Source organism: Scyliorhinus canicula, chromosome 6 (assembly GCF_902713615.1).
Source record: "Scyliorhinus canicula chromosome 6, sScyCan1.1, whole genome shotgun sequence".
Taxonomy (NCBI): domain Eukaryota; kingdom Metazoa; phylum Chordata; class Chondrichthyes; order Carcharhiniformes; family Scyliorhinidae; genus Scyliorhinus; species Scyliorhinus canicula.
This window is the reverse complement of record NC_052151.1, coordinates 139,831,269-139,850,405: the sequence shown is the minus strand read 5'-3', so window position 1 is coordinate 139,850,405 and position 19,137 is coordinate 139,831,269. Positions and strand designations below refer to the sequence as shown.

The window sequence follows — 19,137 nt, the reverse complement described above, 5'->3', positions numbered from 1 at the left end:
CGAGAGAGATGTGCACGTACGTGTGCAGAGCTGGATGTCTAGGTGTGAACGTGTATGTGCTGGCACACACACACACACACATGCACGCTCTTGCCCATTAACACCCAGCTCTCAGGCGCATGTGTGAGTAAGAGGTGTGCATGCAATGAGTTAGAGGTGGGCAAGCGCTTGTGTGTGACAGGTGGGCGCACGTGTGAGCGAGAGGTGGCCACGCTCTTGTGTGAGAGGTGGGCGTGTGTGCGCGCATGTGCGTGAGGTAGGCATGCGTCAGTGTGTGTGTGTGAGAAAGTTGAGCACATGTGTGTTTGAGAGGTAGCCGGGTGCATGCTTGTGTGAATGTGTGTGGTGGTGTGAGTCTATTGGCGTGTGTGTGCATGTCTAAAATGGGAATCTCGGGCAGATATTCCCAGAGCAAATGATCAGCATTTCTCCTTCCATTAAAATGACAAAACAAATAAATAAGAAAACTTTTAAATTATTATAAATGAGTAGATATAAGAAATAAAATTTACTTTTATAAATCAGTTTTTGTATGTTTGTACCTATTGTGTGCATTAATAATTGTTTTTTGTGGTTTAACTCTTCAATAACTCTTTTTCTTCAGGGTTCCGTCTGTACTCTTAGGAGTTCAAAGGGTTCTGTGGCTGGAGTAGTTTCGGAAGTCCTGATTTAGCTTGATATTTATGTGCAGTACTGAGAGTGTTGTATTGACGAGAGTACCATCTTTTTGATGATTGATTTCTTTCAGCCTGCCCAGGTAGTTGTGAAAGGTAATTGAGAGAAATAGGGAATTCTGCTGTTTGCCCTGGCTATCTGACCTCACTTAAACAATTTCAAAAGCAGATTACCATGTCAATCATTTACTCTTTACGGGACCATACTGTACACGAAGGTTGTCCCTTATCCCTTGCCTGAAATTTGGTGATCCTCAGGTTAAATCTTTTTTAATCTTTTAAAATTTAGAATGCCCAATTCATTTTTTCCAATTAAGGGGCAATTTAGCGTGGCCGAACCACCTACCCTGCACATCTTTGGGTTGTTAGGGCGAAACCCACGCAAATATGGGGAGAATGTGCAAACTCCACAGACAGTGACCCAGAGCCAGGATCGAACCTGGGATCTTGGCGCTGTGAGGCAGCAGTGCTACCACCGTGCTGCCCTGATCCTCGGGTTAAATCACCACCAGTCAGTTCTCTCTCTCAGGGGGGAAAGCAGCCTATGGGACTATGGGACCATGACAACTTTGCTGTTCATAAATAGGCTGCCTCACGTGTTTAAACAATAGAGTATTGCAGAAATAATTCATTGATTCCAATGTGCTCCCTTAGGATGTGAGATTTCTTGGACAAATTTGAATTCCTTGTTTCTTTCAGAAAAGCAAGAACTTGTGAGCATTTCCCATTTGAAGAGGTAAATATGAAAATGATTTTTGAAATGTTAACTCCTTATGATACAAAATCTATAGCAAACATTTGTTATTAAAGAGTTTTATACTAAACTAACAGAGATACAAACCAGGCCATTGTTTTCAAACTTATTTTCCCGGGACCCACAACTGGCTGACCCACGCCAGCTGACCTTCGCAACACACCATTTTCATTTACCTTTAATGCCACCAGTGAGTCTGCTTGGTCCTCACGATTTCACTCAGTCAGGTTCACGGGTCGAGATGCGCATACCAGGTGCAGAGTTTAGCTGGTTCCTTTGTGCTGTCTTTATCTTTGTGAAGACGGAAAATCCAACCTCGCATGTAGGTAGCTGTGAAGGACACTAACAACAAAATGTTTGTTTTACTCAGCACTGGATACTCCTCGGAGATGCTATTCCAGAATGTTGACAGCCTCATAGACTTGTGTGTTTATAATGTGCTGTCACAGGTGAGGCGCAGAAGTACAGTCTCTTCATTTGGAGTCAGCTGTAAGTTAATAACTGACAGTCACTGTCCTTGTGGAGTTTGCACATTCTCCCCGTGTTTGCGTGTGTTTCGCCCCCACAATCCAAAGATGGTAAATTGGCCATGCTAAATTGCCCCTTAATTGGAAAAATGAATTGGGTACTCTAAATGTATTTAAATAACTGGCTCCAGGGTCTCAATCTCAAAAGGATTTTTCACCCACCTCCCCTTTCAAAATCTGAAACTTCTCCTCTGGACCCACAGCCAGATGCAACTGAATAAGGCTTGCCAGTCTATTGACAGATCCATTACTAACACTGTTTTCTTCAATGTGTCGTAGCAGTGTGGGAAATATATAGTAGTTGTGGCTTTGTACTCGCACTTACCAAACTTTCAATCACTTTTGGAAAGCATATATTTCTTCACAGTGCCAAAAGCAATCATCATCCTTTCCTTACAATTTGAGCTTCAGTTAGTTTAGAATTGAAACGATGAACTGCAAGGTAAGACGTAGTTAGCATTCAAGTTTCATCACCAAGTGAATCAGCCGGGGGAACGATTTCTCAAGGGGGAAAGTGTGGATTTGAGACTTCTGTTCGTAAACTCTGACAAGCACCCGACCCTTGACACCCAACACAGCTCTGTGTGCAACAATAAATGTGTGTGCTCAGCCCCCATATTGGAACATAGAGCCTCAAAAACCTGATATTGAGTTGTTTGTGTTGAATGAAATTCACAACTTTCACAAATACTCCGGACTTGCTAATGGTTTAAGTTCTCACTGCATCCTTTGAAAAAAATCAAAAGGTTTGTCCTTCGTCTTCAAATGGATTTGAAGTTTTGAGGATTTTAAACTCTCATTTGCCAGTACTTCGCTGCATATTACACACATTCTGATTTGCATTGGCACAATTAACAAAGCCATACCTCAAGAAATCACCTTTATACTGCTTTATTCCCTCTTTCTGTTTTTTTTTTCTTTGATGGCAGTTCACCAAAGGACTTGGAGCTCTGTATAGAACTAACACTAGCACTATTTTGTCCTGCCATGGTATCTCCTGAGGGGCTCTCTATAGTGGATTCAGTTGTGATAAACTGGCCTGTTTGTGTCTCTGGCCCTCTCTTCCATATAACAAAACATTACATCTTCAGTTCATCACAGTCCTGTTGCCTTGCTTGCAGCTAGAAAATGGAGGAATCTCTCCTCCATGATTTTGCGCCTAAAGCACTGACGCATGACGTCAGTGTACGTGCCGGGTGTGTGACCTGCTCTTTGCCGATACTTCTGGTCGGGAGATTGCCTTGTTCCATTTAAAAGCCGGTCCACAATCCTCCCGACATTCGCCCGCGAACTACAGATTCAAAAAACTTGAATTAGGGTGTTGTGTTAGAAAGGGAGAAGAAAGGATTGGGAGAGACAGATAGCACTAGAGTAAGAAATAGTAAAGCATTTAAGGCTGTCCAGGTGACAGCTCACTCCCTTAGTGAAAACGTGCCTGGAGTTTTGGGTGCAGTTTTGGTTTCCTTACCTAAGAAGGATGTACTTGCTATAGAGGAAGTGCAGCAGACATTGAAGATCTGATTCCTGGGATGACAGGATTATCATTTAGGAAAGATTTGGTCAACTAGGCCTGTATGCATTGGAAATTAAAAGAATGAAGGGGGGTCTAATTGCCACGTCTAAAGATCTGACAGGGATGAACAGACTGAATGCAGGGATGTTGTTTCCTCTGCCGGGGATGTCACAGTCTGAAGATATGGGGTAGATCATTGAGGACTGAGATGAGGAGAAATTTCTTCACCCAGAGGATGTTGAACTTGTGGAACTCTAATATAGATCAAGTCGCTGAATATATGTAAGAAAGAAACAGATACGTTTCTAGACTCTAAGGACGTTCAAAAGCTTTGAGGAAAGCACGGGAGTATGGCATTGAGATACACGATCAGCCATGATCATATTGATTGGCAGAGCAGAATGACCTACTTCTGCTCCAATTTTCTATGCTTCATTCAATGGGGTTATAGTTGGAGGAAATGCAATAAGGTCGAAATTAGGTTTATGATGCATGATTGCATATGCACTGTATATGGTAAATAATGTTGGCATGCTGCAAACGCAGATGGACACAGGAATATAATGGTGATAGCAGACTTTGCTCAGAAAAAGGGTAGGACTGAGTATTAAATGTTCTTTGATGCAGGTTTTTCAGGAAAGAAAGAGAAGGGGAGAAAGTGACCTTATTAAGATAAAATTACGATGATGGAGAGAGAGCGGTTTAGGACAGTATTTGGTCACAGCTAAGAAACAGTAGAGGTACTCAATTGGGTGTATTGTATACAGGAATAAATTTTAAAGGAAATTATAGTGATGAAAAATTAGAGTAGTTATCACAGGGAAGTTGAATTATCTTGTAGACTGGATTAGAGACAGTATAAAGGGCAGAGTTTTCTGAGCATGTCCAGGAAAATTTTCTAGATCAGTATATTTTCAGCCCAACAAAGAAGGAAGCACTGGTGAGTGGATCAAATGACAGTAAGCGGGCAGGTAGGAAGCAGTGATCATATTATGAAATAGTTCAAGTTAGCATTGGAAAAGGACAAGGGACAATCTAGAGTGTCATGATATGCAAACATGCAACCAGTGAACACTCAGAATAGGAAACAACCAATGGGCAGTCAGGACACTCAGGTGGCATCACCACAAGGGGGCATGACATAAACACTATAAAAGGGATGAGGCACTCACACCCTGCCTCTTTCCACAGACAGACATCTAGAGAGTTAGACAGGGTTCATCAGCAGCATCACACCCCAGCACGTACTTACAGCAAGCTGGTACAGTTAGACTGAGTTACTACAGTTAGATTAGCAGACAGTTGAACTCGTTTGAGAACTGTGTTAGTAGTTCAATAAACACGTTGAACTCATTTCAGAGTCTGGAGCATCCTTTAGTTAAGACTCCATCAAGTAGCAGCCTGTGTTATCCGAAGCAGCAGAACACAACATAGAGTAAACGTAAGAAGATAAACTGGAGTGGCAAGCAAAAATAATTGAAAAATTGGCTGCCTTTAATGGTTCAGGTCCTTCCTAAATCGTGCTGTCCAGAATTAGACACACTACTCCAGTCAAAGCCAGATCAGTGTTTATTTCCACGAGTAGGAGAATTACGTCAAACAAATCCAGATCTCCGCAGAAGACAGAAAGTATACAGAGTAAGATGAGGCAGAAAAAGAGTGCATGTGACAGATGTCAGGTTGATAGTTAATAATGAGAACTATGATGAGAAGCGAAAAAAAATCAGAGAGGTAAGTAAAGAGAACAGGGAATCCAAAAATCTTCTCTAGACAGGTAAATAGTTAAAGAGTAGAAAAAGTAGAGGTGGGCCAAAAAGGGACCAAAAGGGATTTATATATGAAGGCAGAGGACATGGCTGAGGTACAAAATGAGTGCTTTTCATCTGTCTTTACCAAGGAAGAAGCTACACTCCCAAGTTATAGTGAAAATAGAGGTATTTGAGACACATTGATTGAACTTAAGGTTGATATGTCAACACGATCAGGTGGGATTCATCCAAGGATCATAAAGGAAATAAGGCGAGCAGTGTACATGCAAAATTGGCTGATAGACAGAAACAGACGAGTGATGAATGGTTGTTTTTCTGACCGGAGGAAGACATACAGTTGGGTTCCCCAAATTGATACTAAGGCCATTGCTTTTCTTTACCTTTGTTTGTGACCTAGACTTGTGTGCATAGCACAATTTTAGTATTTACTGGTGACGCCAAACAAGGAACCACTGTGACTGTAAGTAAGATAGTGTAGATTTCAAGATCATAGACAGGCTGGTGGTATGGACAGGCAAGTGACAGATCAAATTTAATGCAGCAAAGAGTGAAGAAATACATTTTGGTAGGAAGAATTGGGAGAGGCATTATCAAGGACACAGGACTAAAAGCAGTGGAGGAGCTAGGGGTTTATGTGCAGAAATCATTGGAGATGGCTGTGCAGGTTGAAAAAGTAGGTAACAAGTTATGCTCTGGGTTTTATAAATAGAGACAGATAACAAAAGCAAGAAGTTATGCTGAACCTTTATAAAACACTGATTTGGCTTTGACTGGAGTAGTGTGTCTAATTCTGGACAGCACACTTTAGGAAGGATGTGAAGAATTGGAGAGAGTGCCAAAAGGTTTACAAGAATGGTTCCAGAGATTAAGGAGTTCAATTACATGGATGGATTGAGGTTGTGGTGTCTTCCAAGGTTGAAAAGTTAGAGATGTTTAAACTTATGAAGGCTCTAGACAGAGTATATGGGGAGAAACAGGTTCCATTGACAGAAGGGTTGAGAACCAGAGTACACCAATGTTAATAAAAGAAACCTTTTTTGCTGATGTTGAAAATCTGAAATAAAAACAGAAAATGCTAGAAAAGCTGAGCAAGTCTGACAGCATCTGTGGTGGGAGAAACAGAGATAACGTTTTGAATCTGTATGACTCTTCAGAGATCTTACGATGATTGGGAAAGAACCATAGGAAACATGAGGAGAAACGTTTTACACAGCAAATGGTTAGAATCTGGAATGTACTGACTGAGGGTGTGGTGTAGGCAGATTCAAACTTGGCTTTGAAAAATGCATTCGTTAATTATCTGAAGAGAAAATATTGGCAGTGTTAAGGGGAAAAGGTAGGGGATTAGGGCAGGATGATTTGCTCTTTCAGGGAGTTGACCCAGACACAAAGTTGACCCAGACACAAAGGATCAAAAGGCCTCCTGTGTTGTAACCATTCTATGATTATGTAAATATTGTTTTCTGTGCTTCAGGTAATCAGAGAATTTCTTATCAGTAAAGACCAGCTAATTCAAAATGTTCAATGGAAGCGACCAAAATTGCTTTTACTTCAGGTATGGAATAACATTTTACAAAGTGGTTTATTCAAAATGTTACAATAATGCATTTAATTGAAATATCAAATTGAAAATCTTCAGCCCAGCTGCTAAGTGAACCAAACATGCACAACAGGTGGGTCTCAAGTTTGAACCCTAGTCTTTTAATGGGTTTTCTGATTTTATCTAGAGATGTTATTACGCTACAATAGAACAATGCCTTCTTGGACAGCAAGGGAAAAAATCAACCAGGCTTCCTCTTCTGATCAGCATCCACTAAGCACCAGACTTACAACAGAGTATCCTTCAAATACACTTTTATTCTTCTGCCATAAAGGAGTACTTCCACAAACAAACCCTTGTTTCTCATGAACTGAAACATAGCTTTATGTGCCAAGCATGCTTGGGTTGACAGTAACCTTTTTACACCACTGATCAGCTTGCTAAAAATTGTACAAGTCATCTTGTGTTCTCTGACTGACAGGCAAATAACATTCTGAGATTTTGTAACTCAGGGTATAAGCCACAAATCAGGTTGATTGAGAATTAAATTCAAGGTTAACAAGAGGAAACACACAAAATGTCTATCTTACAGTGAAAAAACATTTTCTTTCTCTCCTATACTTTTTAAAACCCAAATTCAGACATATCAGCACAACAGACAAAATAGGGTGCATACGTATTGGTTTGGCTAATAGCATTTCCTGGTCTAATGTGTACACTTGTAGGGCAAAGAAACTTCCATGCAGCAAAAGTTTGGATTTCCTCCCCAGATGATCCGGACAGCTTTTGACAAATAGCTCATCGTGCCACATTAACAGAAGTTTTGTTTCATACATCTAGAATTTTGCCCTGGATAAAATGGAGTGGCCTAGGCACTACACATGTGAAAAAGTGCTGATCTTACTCTCATACCACGATATGATAGAAAGAAAATTGGGAAAAAGAGACCCATGTCATTTACAACCGATAAGGTACTAATCACTAAAGTGCTTAATTAACCATTATTTATACCTCATTTTTTGGTTTAATATTCTTGAACAATCTATATTGCTATTTTGTTTACAATACTAGACATAACTGAAGGCAGTTTATCTGCTTTGCATCATATTTGCTGCCTGTTACACAGTGTCCTGGCTGGGTATGTTAATACTTGATTACAAGGAATGGTTGGGCAACCATGCGTTTGCATAGTTTTGTGGAGCGAGGGGCTGTCCCACTGCAAATGTCTTCTCATTCTTGCACAGAAGCCAGATATATAGGAGAGAATGGAGTACAGAAGATATCTTCAATGGCCTGTCTGTAAAAGCACTTAACACTATAATTCTTTACATCTGGATGTGTTATAATATGTTTTTTGCTGCACTATAGTCTGTAACGTATTCTGGATTTCAGACTTCTTTCCTTTTTCCTTTTAAGAGTTGTCAGAACAAGAATTCGGAATGGGATTCCATGTTTTGAAATTCTGTGGGGAAAGCCAGGTAATTTAGTTTAAAGTTTTAACTTTCCAAAGATGTTACGTGGAAAACTAGAGCCTGGCTTTGTGATCATACTTTCAGCTTATGTTAACTATGACGACATGCCATGTAAGAGAATCACAAAATGTCCCACAATGGTCATAAACATTACTAATGTACAATATTGCCTGTAAATTAAACCTATAAGTCTGCAAAATATCTTATTGATGAAATCCTTCATCACAGGTCCAGGAAGCAATTTCTGAGACATTCCAAACTTTTCCAAAATAATATTTTCCTCTAAAACATGAAGAAATGTCAGTTGCATTTCTTGCAAGGTTATTATGAAGTTCATAGCCTGAAAGTTTCAGGCTGACTGTTTCTGCCAAGTAAGCAGATTAAAAGTATGCAAACCTCACGAGGTAAAAATATATATGGTGAACAAATCTCAATAAATCCATTGGCCACAACTGTCTTTGTGATGCTGAATTCCCTCCTGACACCTTGCAGCCCTACCTACTGGCAAAGATGGTCCTTAAACTGTTTAACTGCACCAGATGTGAGACTGCATTAAAAAGGCCAGGCAATTGAAAGTCATTGTACAAAGCTGCAGCATAGGACTGCTTGCATACCCAACAGTGAAAGCAACAAACGATTGGCAGCTAATTGATCCCACAAACAATGGATCAGATTTAAGCTCTGCAGTCATGCCACATCCAATGTTATGATGTGGAAATGCCGGTGTTGGACTGGGGTGGGCACAGTAAGAAGTCTTACAACACCTGATGAAGGAGTTACGCTAGTGATTCCAAACAAATCTGTTGGACTTTAACCTATTGTTGTAAGACTTCTTACTGTGCCCATCCAGTGGTGAATGGTGATGGACAATTAATCAACTAATTGGAAGAGGAGGCGCCACAAATATTCCCATTCTCAATGATGGAGGGGCCCAGCACATCAATGCAAAAGATAAACCTGATGCGTTTGCTACAATCTTCAGCCAGAAGTACCCAGTATATGATCCATCTTAGCCTCCTCCTGGGGTCCCAGCATCACAGATGCCAGTCTTTGGCCAATTCAGTTCACTCCGTGTGATATCAGAAAATGGCTAAAGACACTGCAAAGGCTATGGGCACTGACTATATTCTGGCAATAGTACTAAAGACTTGTGCTCCAGACCTAGACGTGCCCCTGGCCAAGATGTTCCATTTCAGCTGCAAAACTGGTATCTACTCGGCAGTGAAAAAAATTACCCCTTAGTGTTCAAAAGGTTAGGTGGGATTATTGGGCTATGGGCATAGGGAGGGTTGCGTGCCTAGGTAGGGTGTTCCTTGAGAGTGACGGTGCAGACTCGATGGGCCGAATGTCCGCCTATTGCATTGTAGTGTAGCACGGTAGCATTGTGGATAGCACAATCGCTTCACAGCTCCAGGGTCCCAGGTTCGATTCCGGCTTGGGTCACTGTCTGTGCGGAGTCTGCACATCCTCCCCGCGTGTGCGTGGGTTTCCTCCGGGTGCTCCGGTTTCCTCCCACAGTCCAAAGATGTGCAGGTTAGGTGGATTGGCAATGATAAATTGCTGCATGAGTTCCTCAGGGTTGTGTCTCACCCCGAGTCATCTTCAGCTGTTTCATCAATGACCTTCCTTACATTGTGAGGTCAGAAGTGGGGATGTTCACTGATAACGTTCACTGATAATTGCACAGTGTTCAGTGCCATTCGCGACTCCTCAAGTACTGAAGCAGTCTGTGCCCATATGTAGCAAGACCTGAGCAATATTCAGTCTTGGGCTATAAGTGGCAAGTAACATTCATGCCACATAAGTGCCAGGCAATGACTTATCCTCAACAAGACAGAATCTAACCTTCTCCCCTTGATATTCAGTGGCATTACCATCGCTAAATCTCCCACTTGAAAACATCCGGGAGTTACCATTGACCAGAAACTTAATTGGACCAAACATATAAATATGACTCGCCTTTTGACTTCCCAAAGCCTATGACCATCTATAAGGCACAGGTGAAGAGTGTGATGAAATGCTGTCCATTTACCTGGCTGTGTGCAGCTCCAATAACATTCAAGCATCTCAACACCACCAATGGCAAAGCAGCCGGCTTGATTGCACCCCATCCACCACTTTGAACATTCACTCCTCCACCACCAATGCACAGTGGCAGCTGTATGTGCCATCTATGAGGTACAGAACAGCAAATCATCAAGAGTAACTCAAACAAACCTTTCAATCCCTCAACCTCTGCATCTAGAAGGATGAGGTGTTTGCAGATGCATGCGAACACCAACTGCAAGTTCACCTCCAAGTCACTCACCATCCTTACTTTGAACTATATCAACTTTCCTTCACTGTTGCTATGTCAAAATTCTGGTACCTTCTAAACCACATAGCGGGATTTCCTACAACACATGGACCACAGCAGTTCAAAAAGGAAGCCCATCACCACCTTTTTAAGGGCAATCAGGGATGGCTAAGCAACAATAAATTTTAAAATTTCGAGATCCAGTAATGAGATGTTTTTCCCATAGCCACTTACACTAATCACCCTGCATTGGCTGGAAAGCTCAGCTCTTGGATACGTTTATAAATGTTGATTCTCTAAATCACAATTTAGCACATGAACTCTTTCTTGCCAATCATACTACTTATTTTACTGAGTAGTTCACATTCATAATTTTGCATCATATATGTCACTTTTTTTCATAGACCATTGTAAATTTTAAAGTCAGCAATTGAACATGAGAGATTTTTACCTTCACTGTCTGGACAGTATTATGGTAGGCCAAGTCACCAGCCTGACTTTCCAGAAATTATTACAATACAAAAATGGAGTGGGTTTGGAAAAGGTCAGGTGTATCTGGAACGCTCAGTCACATTACTGATTAGATAAAGGTAAAGTCGCCATTGTCTCAGATGATCATAAGCTGCTTTTCTCTTTGAGGGTGAGAGCTGACTGGTGGTGGTAAGGGTGAGAGCTGACTGGCGGTGGTAAGGTTGAGAAGGCGGGGCCTTTATGAATAACCTGGTTAAGTGGATGAAGATGAAAATGTATCCCATAATAAACATCATCTTATTTTCACCTACAGTCAGTTGTATCTGAGCAATTGTTTAGCGGTTAACTTCTATTTACACTAGATCGTCTTGAGCTGAGAAACTAATAATTGCTTGGTAACTGACATTTTAATAAATGATTTCCTTTGTTAACTAGAGCATTACATTTACTCAAATGATCAATCTGAAGATTCACAGAACACTGTGTCAACCATAGAAGATCAAGTTTCCTTTCAGGCAGCATATCCAGACATGACTTCTCAATTTCACAGGCAAAAAGCAGAAAAAGAGGAGGAAAAGAAGAAGCAAAAAAGTAAGTTGCGATATTAAAGGGGGGGCATCATCCAGTCTGTTATCAGGAATGCATGTGACTTTTTTTTAATAAATTTAGATTACCCAATTAATTTTTTCCAATTAAGGGGCAATTTAACGTGGCCAATCCACCTACCCTGCACATCTTTGGGTTGTGGGGGTGAAACCCACGCAAACACAGGGAGAATGTGCAAACTCCACACGGACAGTGTCCCAGAGCCGGGATTGAACCTGGGACCTCGGTGCCGTGAGACAGCAGCGCTAACCCACTGAGCCACCGTGCTGCCCTCGTGATCCAAACCTTTATTAATAATTTCACAGCAAACTCATGGTAGGGTAAAATAATAGGGTCTGTAGCAAGCAATTTTGGTTGTCTGTAGAACTTTTTAGTCTGACAAAGACAAAAGGATTGGCAGGTTGTGGCTGAAAGGAATCTCTCTCTCGCTCTGAACAGTCTTTACAAGAAATCTCTACACAATAGTACAGCAAGTATCCCTGTGTTTGCTAACTTTATTTATAAGTGGCTTTTGATTTGTAATTGGCTTTACTTAATTGGAAATAGAAAATATAAAATTAGTAATTAAAATGTTACTTTTTATTTTAAGAATTATTTAACTGTTAATTGAAAAGCGACTTTTTTTATGCTGTTAATATGGCTAATACTGTGTTTCGTTCAGTATAAAATATCCCTATTTGTCAGTGGAATCACTCCTGGGGCGAAGTATCCTTTCCTCACAGTTTTACAAATTGAAAAATTGTTGGTTCTTATTCAGTTCCCGAACATAAATTGGGGTCTGGTCCGGTACCATCACATAATTGATAGCCATTCACTGCTTCATTCCCAATGGCGATGCCTTGACCAACCAGAGTCAGACTGCCTTGTTTAAATTTTAAACAATGCTTGACAGTTAACTGTCAGTCACCATTAACTGATTTATTCTCCATGGCAACACCTCAGAGTCCACTTTCTAACCGAACATAGAACAGTACAGCACAGAACAGGCCCTTCGGCCCTCGATGTTGTGCCGAGCAATGATCACCCTACTCAAACCCACGTATCCACCCTATACCCGTAACCCAACAACCCCCCCCCCTACCTAACCTTACTTTTTAGGACACTACGGGCAATTTAGCATGGCCAATCCACCTAACCCGCACATCTTTGGACTGTGGGAGGAAACCGGAGCACCCGGAGGAAACCCACGCACACACGGGGAGGACGTGCAGACTCCGCACAGACAGTGACCCAGCCGGGAATCGAACCTGGGACCCTGGAGCTGTATATAGTATACAGTATAAAGTTGTTGTTTCCCCTGATGTTGGTATTCTGGCAATTGTCCTGGAGTGCAAGGCCAAAGGCTTCAATATAACGTATTTTTTCAGCAATTTTTTCCACATTCACATTCTATTTTACATAACATTTAGATTAGAATTGTTGTATTTTGAACTAATCTATCATTTTATCCTGCAAGCAGTTCCTCACGTTTGCCCAAGACTTCAGCTGGTAAATGCACTGCATGGAGTAGTCACAAACCAGATTTAATTACTGACTTGTGCTGAATGTGTTGCTGTCATTCAAGGAGGCAATGGATGCATTACCGTATGTTATGACACCCTGGGCTAGTGCCTGGTCAATTCCAGCCCCACCTTACCCAGAGTTGCAACACCATTGAATTAACCAATAATTCTTAGAAAACTATCCAAAGTCTTTGGCCCTTGTCTGCCCAATAACTACAGTCAGCAGGCTTGTAAATTTAAAAACAATAGGAACTATAATGATTCTGCAGCAAATACAACTGGCTAACTGTTATCTAATTTCTAATCCCCAACTTTAACTTGTCCCCCCACCTACACAATCACAAGGCAGACAAACACAAAGGAGAGAAAAGGACTGAAAGTAGTAAGTACAAGGAAAAAGAGTCTTTGCTTCAGATAGTTGGCTTTAAGCAGACTTGCCTTCAAAGTAAGCTTTCAGATCCAGTTATCTATTAGCAGCCTGTGATGGTTTCACTGGAGATTCTTTCAGGTCTCTGCAGTTTCAGAAATGCAGCAACTCACAGCCTTTCTGAAGAAAACACGAGGGAGCGAGGAGATCCAGAATCCAACTGTGCCTTCCTTAGGTCTCTGGAAATCATCCCACTCAGGCAGGATCCAATCACCACCTGTTACCAGGCAGAATACAGCCTTTTGGCCAATTCATAGGCCTCCAGCCAATCAATCAAACTGAGCCCCACCCCATCTCTCGAGAGCGAAAAGGTTTTAGTTCTGCTGTCCAAAGCCAGCAGCACCATTTGCTAAGTTTCAATTTCTTGAATTCCTCATTCTCTCTGCTGCTTGACTCAAAGATGCATACTGTTAAAACATCCTGGGCTAGTGCCCCGTCAATTCCAGCCCCACATGCCCCAGAGTCACAGCACGTGAATTAACTAATAATTCTTATAAAAATACCCAAAGTCTTTGGCCTTTGGATGTCCAATAATTACAGTCGCGAAGTTTGTAAATATAAGCACAATTACTGTTTATTTAATAACAACAACTATAATGAAATATGTAGCAAATACAGCTAGTTAACGATTATCTAATTCCAAATATCCCATTTTAACTTTCCCCCCCCACCCTATACACACATACACACAAGACAGTCAAACACAGAGGGGTGGAAAGGGGTAAAAATCATAAGTTTCAGATGATGGTTTTCAGCACACTTCCTTCACAGCAAGCTTGCAGGTTAAACTCTCCGTTTGTAGCCTATATTTGCCTTCTCTGTAGATTCACTCATTCATTCAGGTTCTCTGTAGTTTAGAAACGCAATACTCACATTGGCGAGAGATGGGCAGGACTGATCTTTGTTTGCACAGTCTGTAATTTTTCTCCTATTCAGAAATACAGCGCTCAAAGCAGCTTTTCTGGAGAGTGAAAGCAGATCTTGGTCTTTGTGCTTCCAGAATCAAACTGAAATTTCTTGGGTCTCTGAAAAGCATTCCACTGGGATAGGATCATTTCATCACCTGTCACCAAGCAGAGCACATCTTGTTGGGCCAACTCATTGGCCACTTGCCAATCAATCAAACCAAGTCCCAACCCCATCTATCGCTCTGGTGTCAACAAGACTGCAGCTCTAGTTTAAGCCAGCACAGGGTGGCAAAGCGATCTCTCCTGTAACTACTTTATTATTCTGCTTGAATTAAAGATATTGGCTGTTTGCCTTAAAGAGACGTGTCCATTAATCATCCATGCCTCAAAAATTAAACTGCAAAATAAAAAAAGGGGAAATAAGGGAATAAACAGGAAGGACCCATTCAATGTCCATTAACCATCCAGGGATCAGAAATGATAACGGCAAACTCACTTTTGGCCAAATTCGTTACTAGGCTGGCCAACTCCAGTTGTCGGAATTGCTCCTCCAGTTGCTCCATATGTTCTTCCCATGAGTCACTGTGCACTACCACATCGTCCAAGTAGACCACGCAATGAGGCACTCCAGCCACTACTTGGATATAAGCCGCTGGAATGTTGCATTGTTGAGTCCAAATGGCGTTTGCCTACATTGAAACAACCCTTGCCTTGTGACAAAAGCAGATCTCTCCCTCACCCTGGGTGTTAACGGGACTTGCCAATATCCTTTCAACAGATCAATCTTTGACAGGAAGGAGGCACTACCTATTCTACCAATGCAGTCTTCCAATATTGGAATTGGATCTAAGTCTGTTTTGGTGATGGCATTTATTTTCCAGTATTCTATGCAGAACCTCATGGTTGCACCCGGCTTAGGCACTAATACTACCGGTGAGTTCCAATTGCTCACACTGGGCTAAATTAAATAATTTTCCAACATATATTGGATCTCTGCCTGTAACTGAGTCAGTTATTGTGGATTCAGCCGACATGGCTGTTGCTTTATTAGTTTGGAGTTTCCTATGACTACATCATGACTAGTTAACAGAGCAGATCTTTTGTGTGTGTCCAGGTCTTAACTCTGCTTTTCTTAGGTCTCTGGAAATCATCCCACTCAGGCAGGATCCAAATGCCACCTGTTACTGGGAAGTATACAGCCTTTTGGCCAATTCATTGGCCATTAACCAATCAATCGAACTGAATCCCACCGGTCTGTCAGGAGCCACAAAGTCTGGGTTCTGCTGTCTAAAGCTAGCAGTACCATATACTATGTTGCAACTTCTTAAATTCCTCATTCTCTCTGCTACTTGTCTTAAAGTATCCACGGATCAAAAATGATGATGAAAAAATAAAGATAGGGGAAATAAGGGAATTAGCAGGAAGAGCCCTTACACCGTTGGTATTGTGTGAAGGAAACAACTGACAAACATTTGAACTCCTAGTCTCTATAAAACTCACCTCCTAAAAATTCACTAATAGCTTGTGAGGACCAGCAGTAATGCCCTCCAGCAGCCCACTGATCTTCACTTTTAATGTCCACACACAAATAATTGGTTCCCAACATCCACAAAGCAAAGCCCAGTGTAATTTGCTGCCTTTAGAGATGGATAGGAGAGAAAAAAGCTTATTTGTGCATTCATTTTAAATAATAAAGGATTTGTAGTACTGACTTGTTACCACCAGATGTCCTTGCTGTGCTTATTTGCAGAGCATCGGAGATGTATTTTACCTACAACTTAGACCACTTCTTCTCTCCTGCTAATTAGCTATCCGTGAGATGTCTTTCCAGCTACTCCATTTGACCAGTCCTCCATATAACTGCAGTTTTCAAACTGAATACACTGTAGTATCAAGTAAAAAAGAGGAAGAGCAACTAAATATGTTTTAATTTAATGATGTTTGCAAAAAATATTGCAAGAAATGGAAACTAACTTAATTCTTTAGCTGAGATGATTGATGAGTTTTGTGTTTTATTTCAGGTAAAAGCAAGAGAAAAGGCAGGGTGGCTCCGTTGCCTGATGAAATCACTCAGCTACTTGCTGGAATAAATTTACAACCTTCCCATAAAGATGAAGTTGCAGCAGGAAGTGAACCTGTTGAAAAATGCATAAATCACGAGACAAATCCCTCCAACGCCCCTCATTGGAATCTTTCCACTGGCTTTTCTGCTGAAGACACTCAGATCCCCAAAGAATTCTGGGGAAAATCTCGAAATCAAATTGCACAACCTACAGTTAGGTACAGTGCAGAAATAGGAAAATCTAGCTGTGAGTCTCTATCTCTTACAGAATCAGAAAATACACTTAATGCTTATGCCCTATCTCCCTCAACTTCTATGTTAGTTGCAGAGATGCATTTGAGTGGCATTGACTGGAGTCAATCATTTAGTACACCACTATCAGAGGGCAATCTGTTAACTCAAGCTGTAACGCCTGAACAAACTCACTTGGTCATTGATAAGTCCTGTGTTCCCATGGGCTCTATCAGTAAACTGATAGAAGACGGGGCATTGAAGGAAAATTCTGCAGAGTCGAGGCAAGATCCAGTTCAGAAAAATATGAGGGAATTATTTCATGAGGATGCATCGATGCTGGGTGATCTCTATCATTTATCCTTAAAAGACCGAATTCTATTAAAGAACTCGTATCAGTTTTTATCTCTGCGTCAATCAGATCCTAATTCCAGTGGAACCGGCTCCCTGTCATGTTCATCTGGTTGTACAAGTGATGGGTCATCTCCTAATGCTGTTGTTGAGCCGCCTCTTCAAGGAAAATTTGCAAATAATTTGATTTATTTTAATAAAAAGGGATTCCCTGATTATGACTTCTCAGAAACTCCATGCTACCAACAAGAGGACCCAACTGCAACTCACCATACCAGCCCATTAACTCAGTTAGGTAAAGAGAATTTAATGGATTCAATGGAGGAGGATTTTGGAATACATGATCCATCTATGTATTCATACCAACCTTCAAGGACAGATAACATTTCATTTAAACTGAAGGAAAATAAATCAGCCAAACCACGCAGAATGAAACTAGTGAATGGAAATGCTTCAACAGTTCAAAAAAAAAGCGTTTGTTACAAGGTATCATCGTCCAGCGATGACAGTGATACTGAGAATTCAAGAATGATACAAAAGCATGGTGTGAAACCCAGAGCTGCAGAGAGCACTGGGATATCATCCTGCATTGCAAATCATAGCCAAGTATGGACTCAGCAGACCCAAGCCAGTCCTGTCATTGGTAGAGCAGGTCACACCAGGATAGACACTGAATGCATTGAACTCAAACTAGTCAGCAATGTTGGTGTTAGGAAAACTGAGCAAAATGCATTAATGCAGAAGCACAGCAAAGCTCATAGCAAATTCTTAACATCCCAGAAAAATACCTCTACTGCTAAAACAGAGAGCGTAAGCAGTGCTGTCCTGCCAAGACCTGATCTGAGCAGTGTGCCCATTTTCAAGCAGCTCAGTGACGATGATGATTCCATCATAGTAATAAGTGACAGCCCCATTCCATTGTCAGAAAGGCTGAAGCTTTGACACCCAAATATTTGAATTGCTACTCAAATGCATACACTTGAGAATTGGTTCTCTAGATGCTTGTAGTTTATTTTAAATTAGATGTGCTATGTTTTGGTTATTTTGAATGTCTAGTCTATAAATGTATATAACAGACACATTTATCCCCCAACATTTTCCAATAAAATAGATAACAATGCTGTAAACTGCCAGTCATTTACAATGTTCCCATGTTGTAAATTTAACAAATAATCACAAGGGTAAATAACTTACCATATTCCTTATCCTAGACTAGGAAAATGCTCTATGTGTGAACAGGCGGATGCATCCCCCTCTCCAACGCCCTCTCTCCCCCCCCCCCCCCCCCCCCCCCCCCCACCCCAACCTGGTCTTCCAAGCTATCCTTAAAAGACCAAATTCTATAAAATGGTGCGGTGCCAAAATATGCAGCCTGGCCTGCCTTATTTCAATAAATACTCGAGGGTCAATTGGACTTGTTAACAAGTCAATGGAACTCTATAATATGTTGCTATCACCATAATATGGTTGGAGTAGGCAGTCGGATGGGAGTGAACAAGCCTATGTTTTTACTTTTGTAAAGGGTGCTGCAATTTGCGCATTGGGGTCAGCCCAAGATAGCAGCCACCTTTCTTCCTGCCCATCTGCTCAATAAAACCCACCACCCCTGCCCCCCCCCCCCCTTCTAAATGCAGCCCTTCTCCACCTAATATCCAAGACTTATCTTGCTCCAGATCCATGCACCTTCTTGGGCCTCCTTGCAGCCCTGACAGCACCCACTAATGTGCTCTTGGAGCTGGTGGCCAATCCAATCAAATGTCAAGTCTATCTGTTTTTGTACATGTCTCTGCAGTGGGATTTGAGCCTACAACCTCGTGACTTGGGGGAAAGAGTGCCACCAACTAAACCACATCTGATTACTGTCAATGTGAAATTCAACTTGGTTATTCTCTGTAAATAATTTTCATTTCCAATAGGAGTAGGCAAATGTTTAGTAAGCAGAGTATGAGTTGTAGAAAGATAAGCAAAATAAGGAAGAGGGGTTGAATGTGGCACGTTTGTAACTTTATGTCTCAAGCGTGCACTGACCCATAA

At 41.3% G+C, this 19,137-nt stretch overlaps 1 protein-coding gene across 4 annotated transcripts in view; it reads left to right on the top strand.

The window, feature by feature from the left end:
- LOC119967537 (flap endonuclease GEN homolog 1) overlaps window positions 1–18,225 on the top strand; it is a 43,647-nt gene extending 25,422 nt beyond the window's left edge. For all 4 annotated transcript variants that reach the window (XM_038800219.1, XM_038800220.1, XM_038800221.1 and 1 more), the window contains 6 exons: window positions 1,374–1,410; window positions 6,712–6,792; window positions 7,618–7,748; window positions 8,194–8,255; window positions 11,452–11,607; window positions 16,481–18,225. In XM_038800219.1, coding sequence (XP_038656147.1) covers window positions 1,374–1,410; window positions 6,712–6,792; window positions 7,618–7,748; window positions 8,194–8,255; window positions 11,452–11,607; window positions 16,481–18,045 — 2,032 coding nt within the window. In that variant the 3' untranslated portion in view covers window positions 18,046–18,225. The remainder of the gene's footprint in view (window positions 1–1,373; window positions 1,411–6,711; window positions 6,793–7,617; window positions 7,749–8,193; window positions 8,256–11,451; window positions 11,608–16,480) is intronic.
- The last annotated feature ends 912 nt before the right edge of the window (window positions 18,226–19,137 follow it).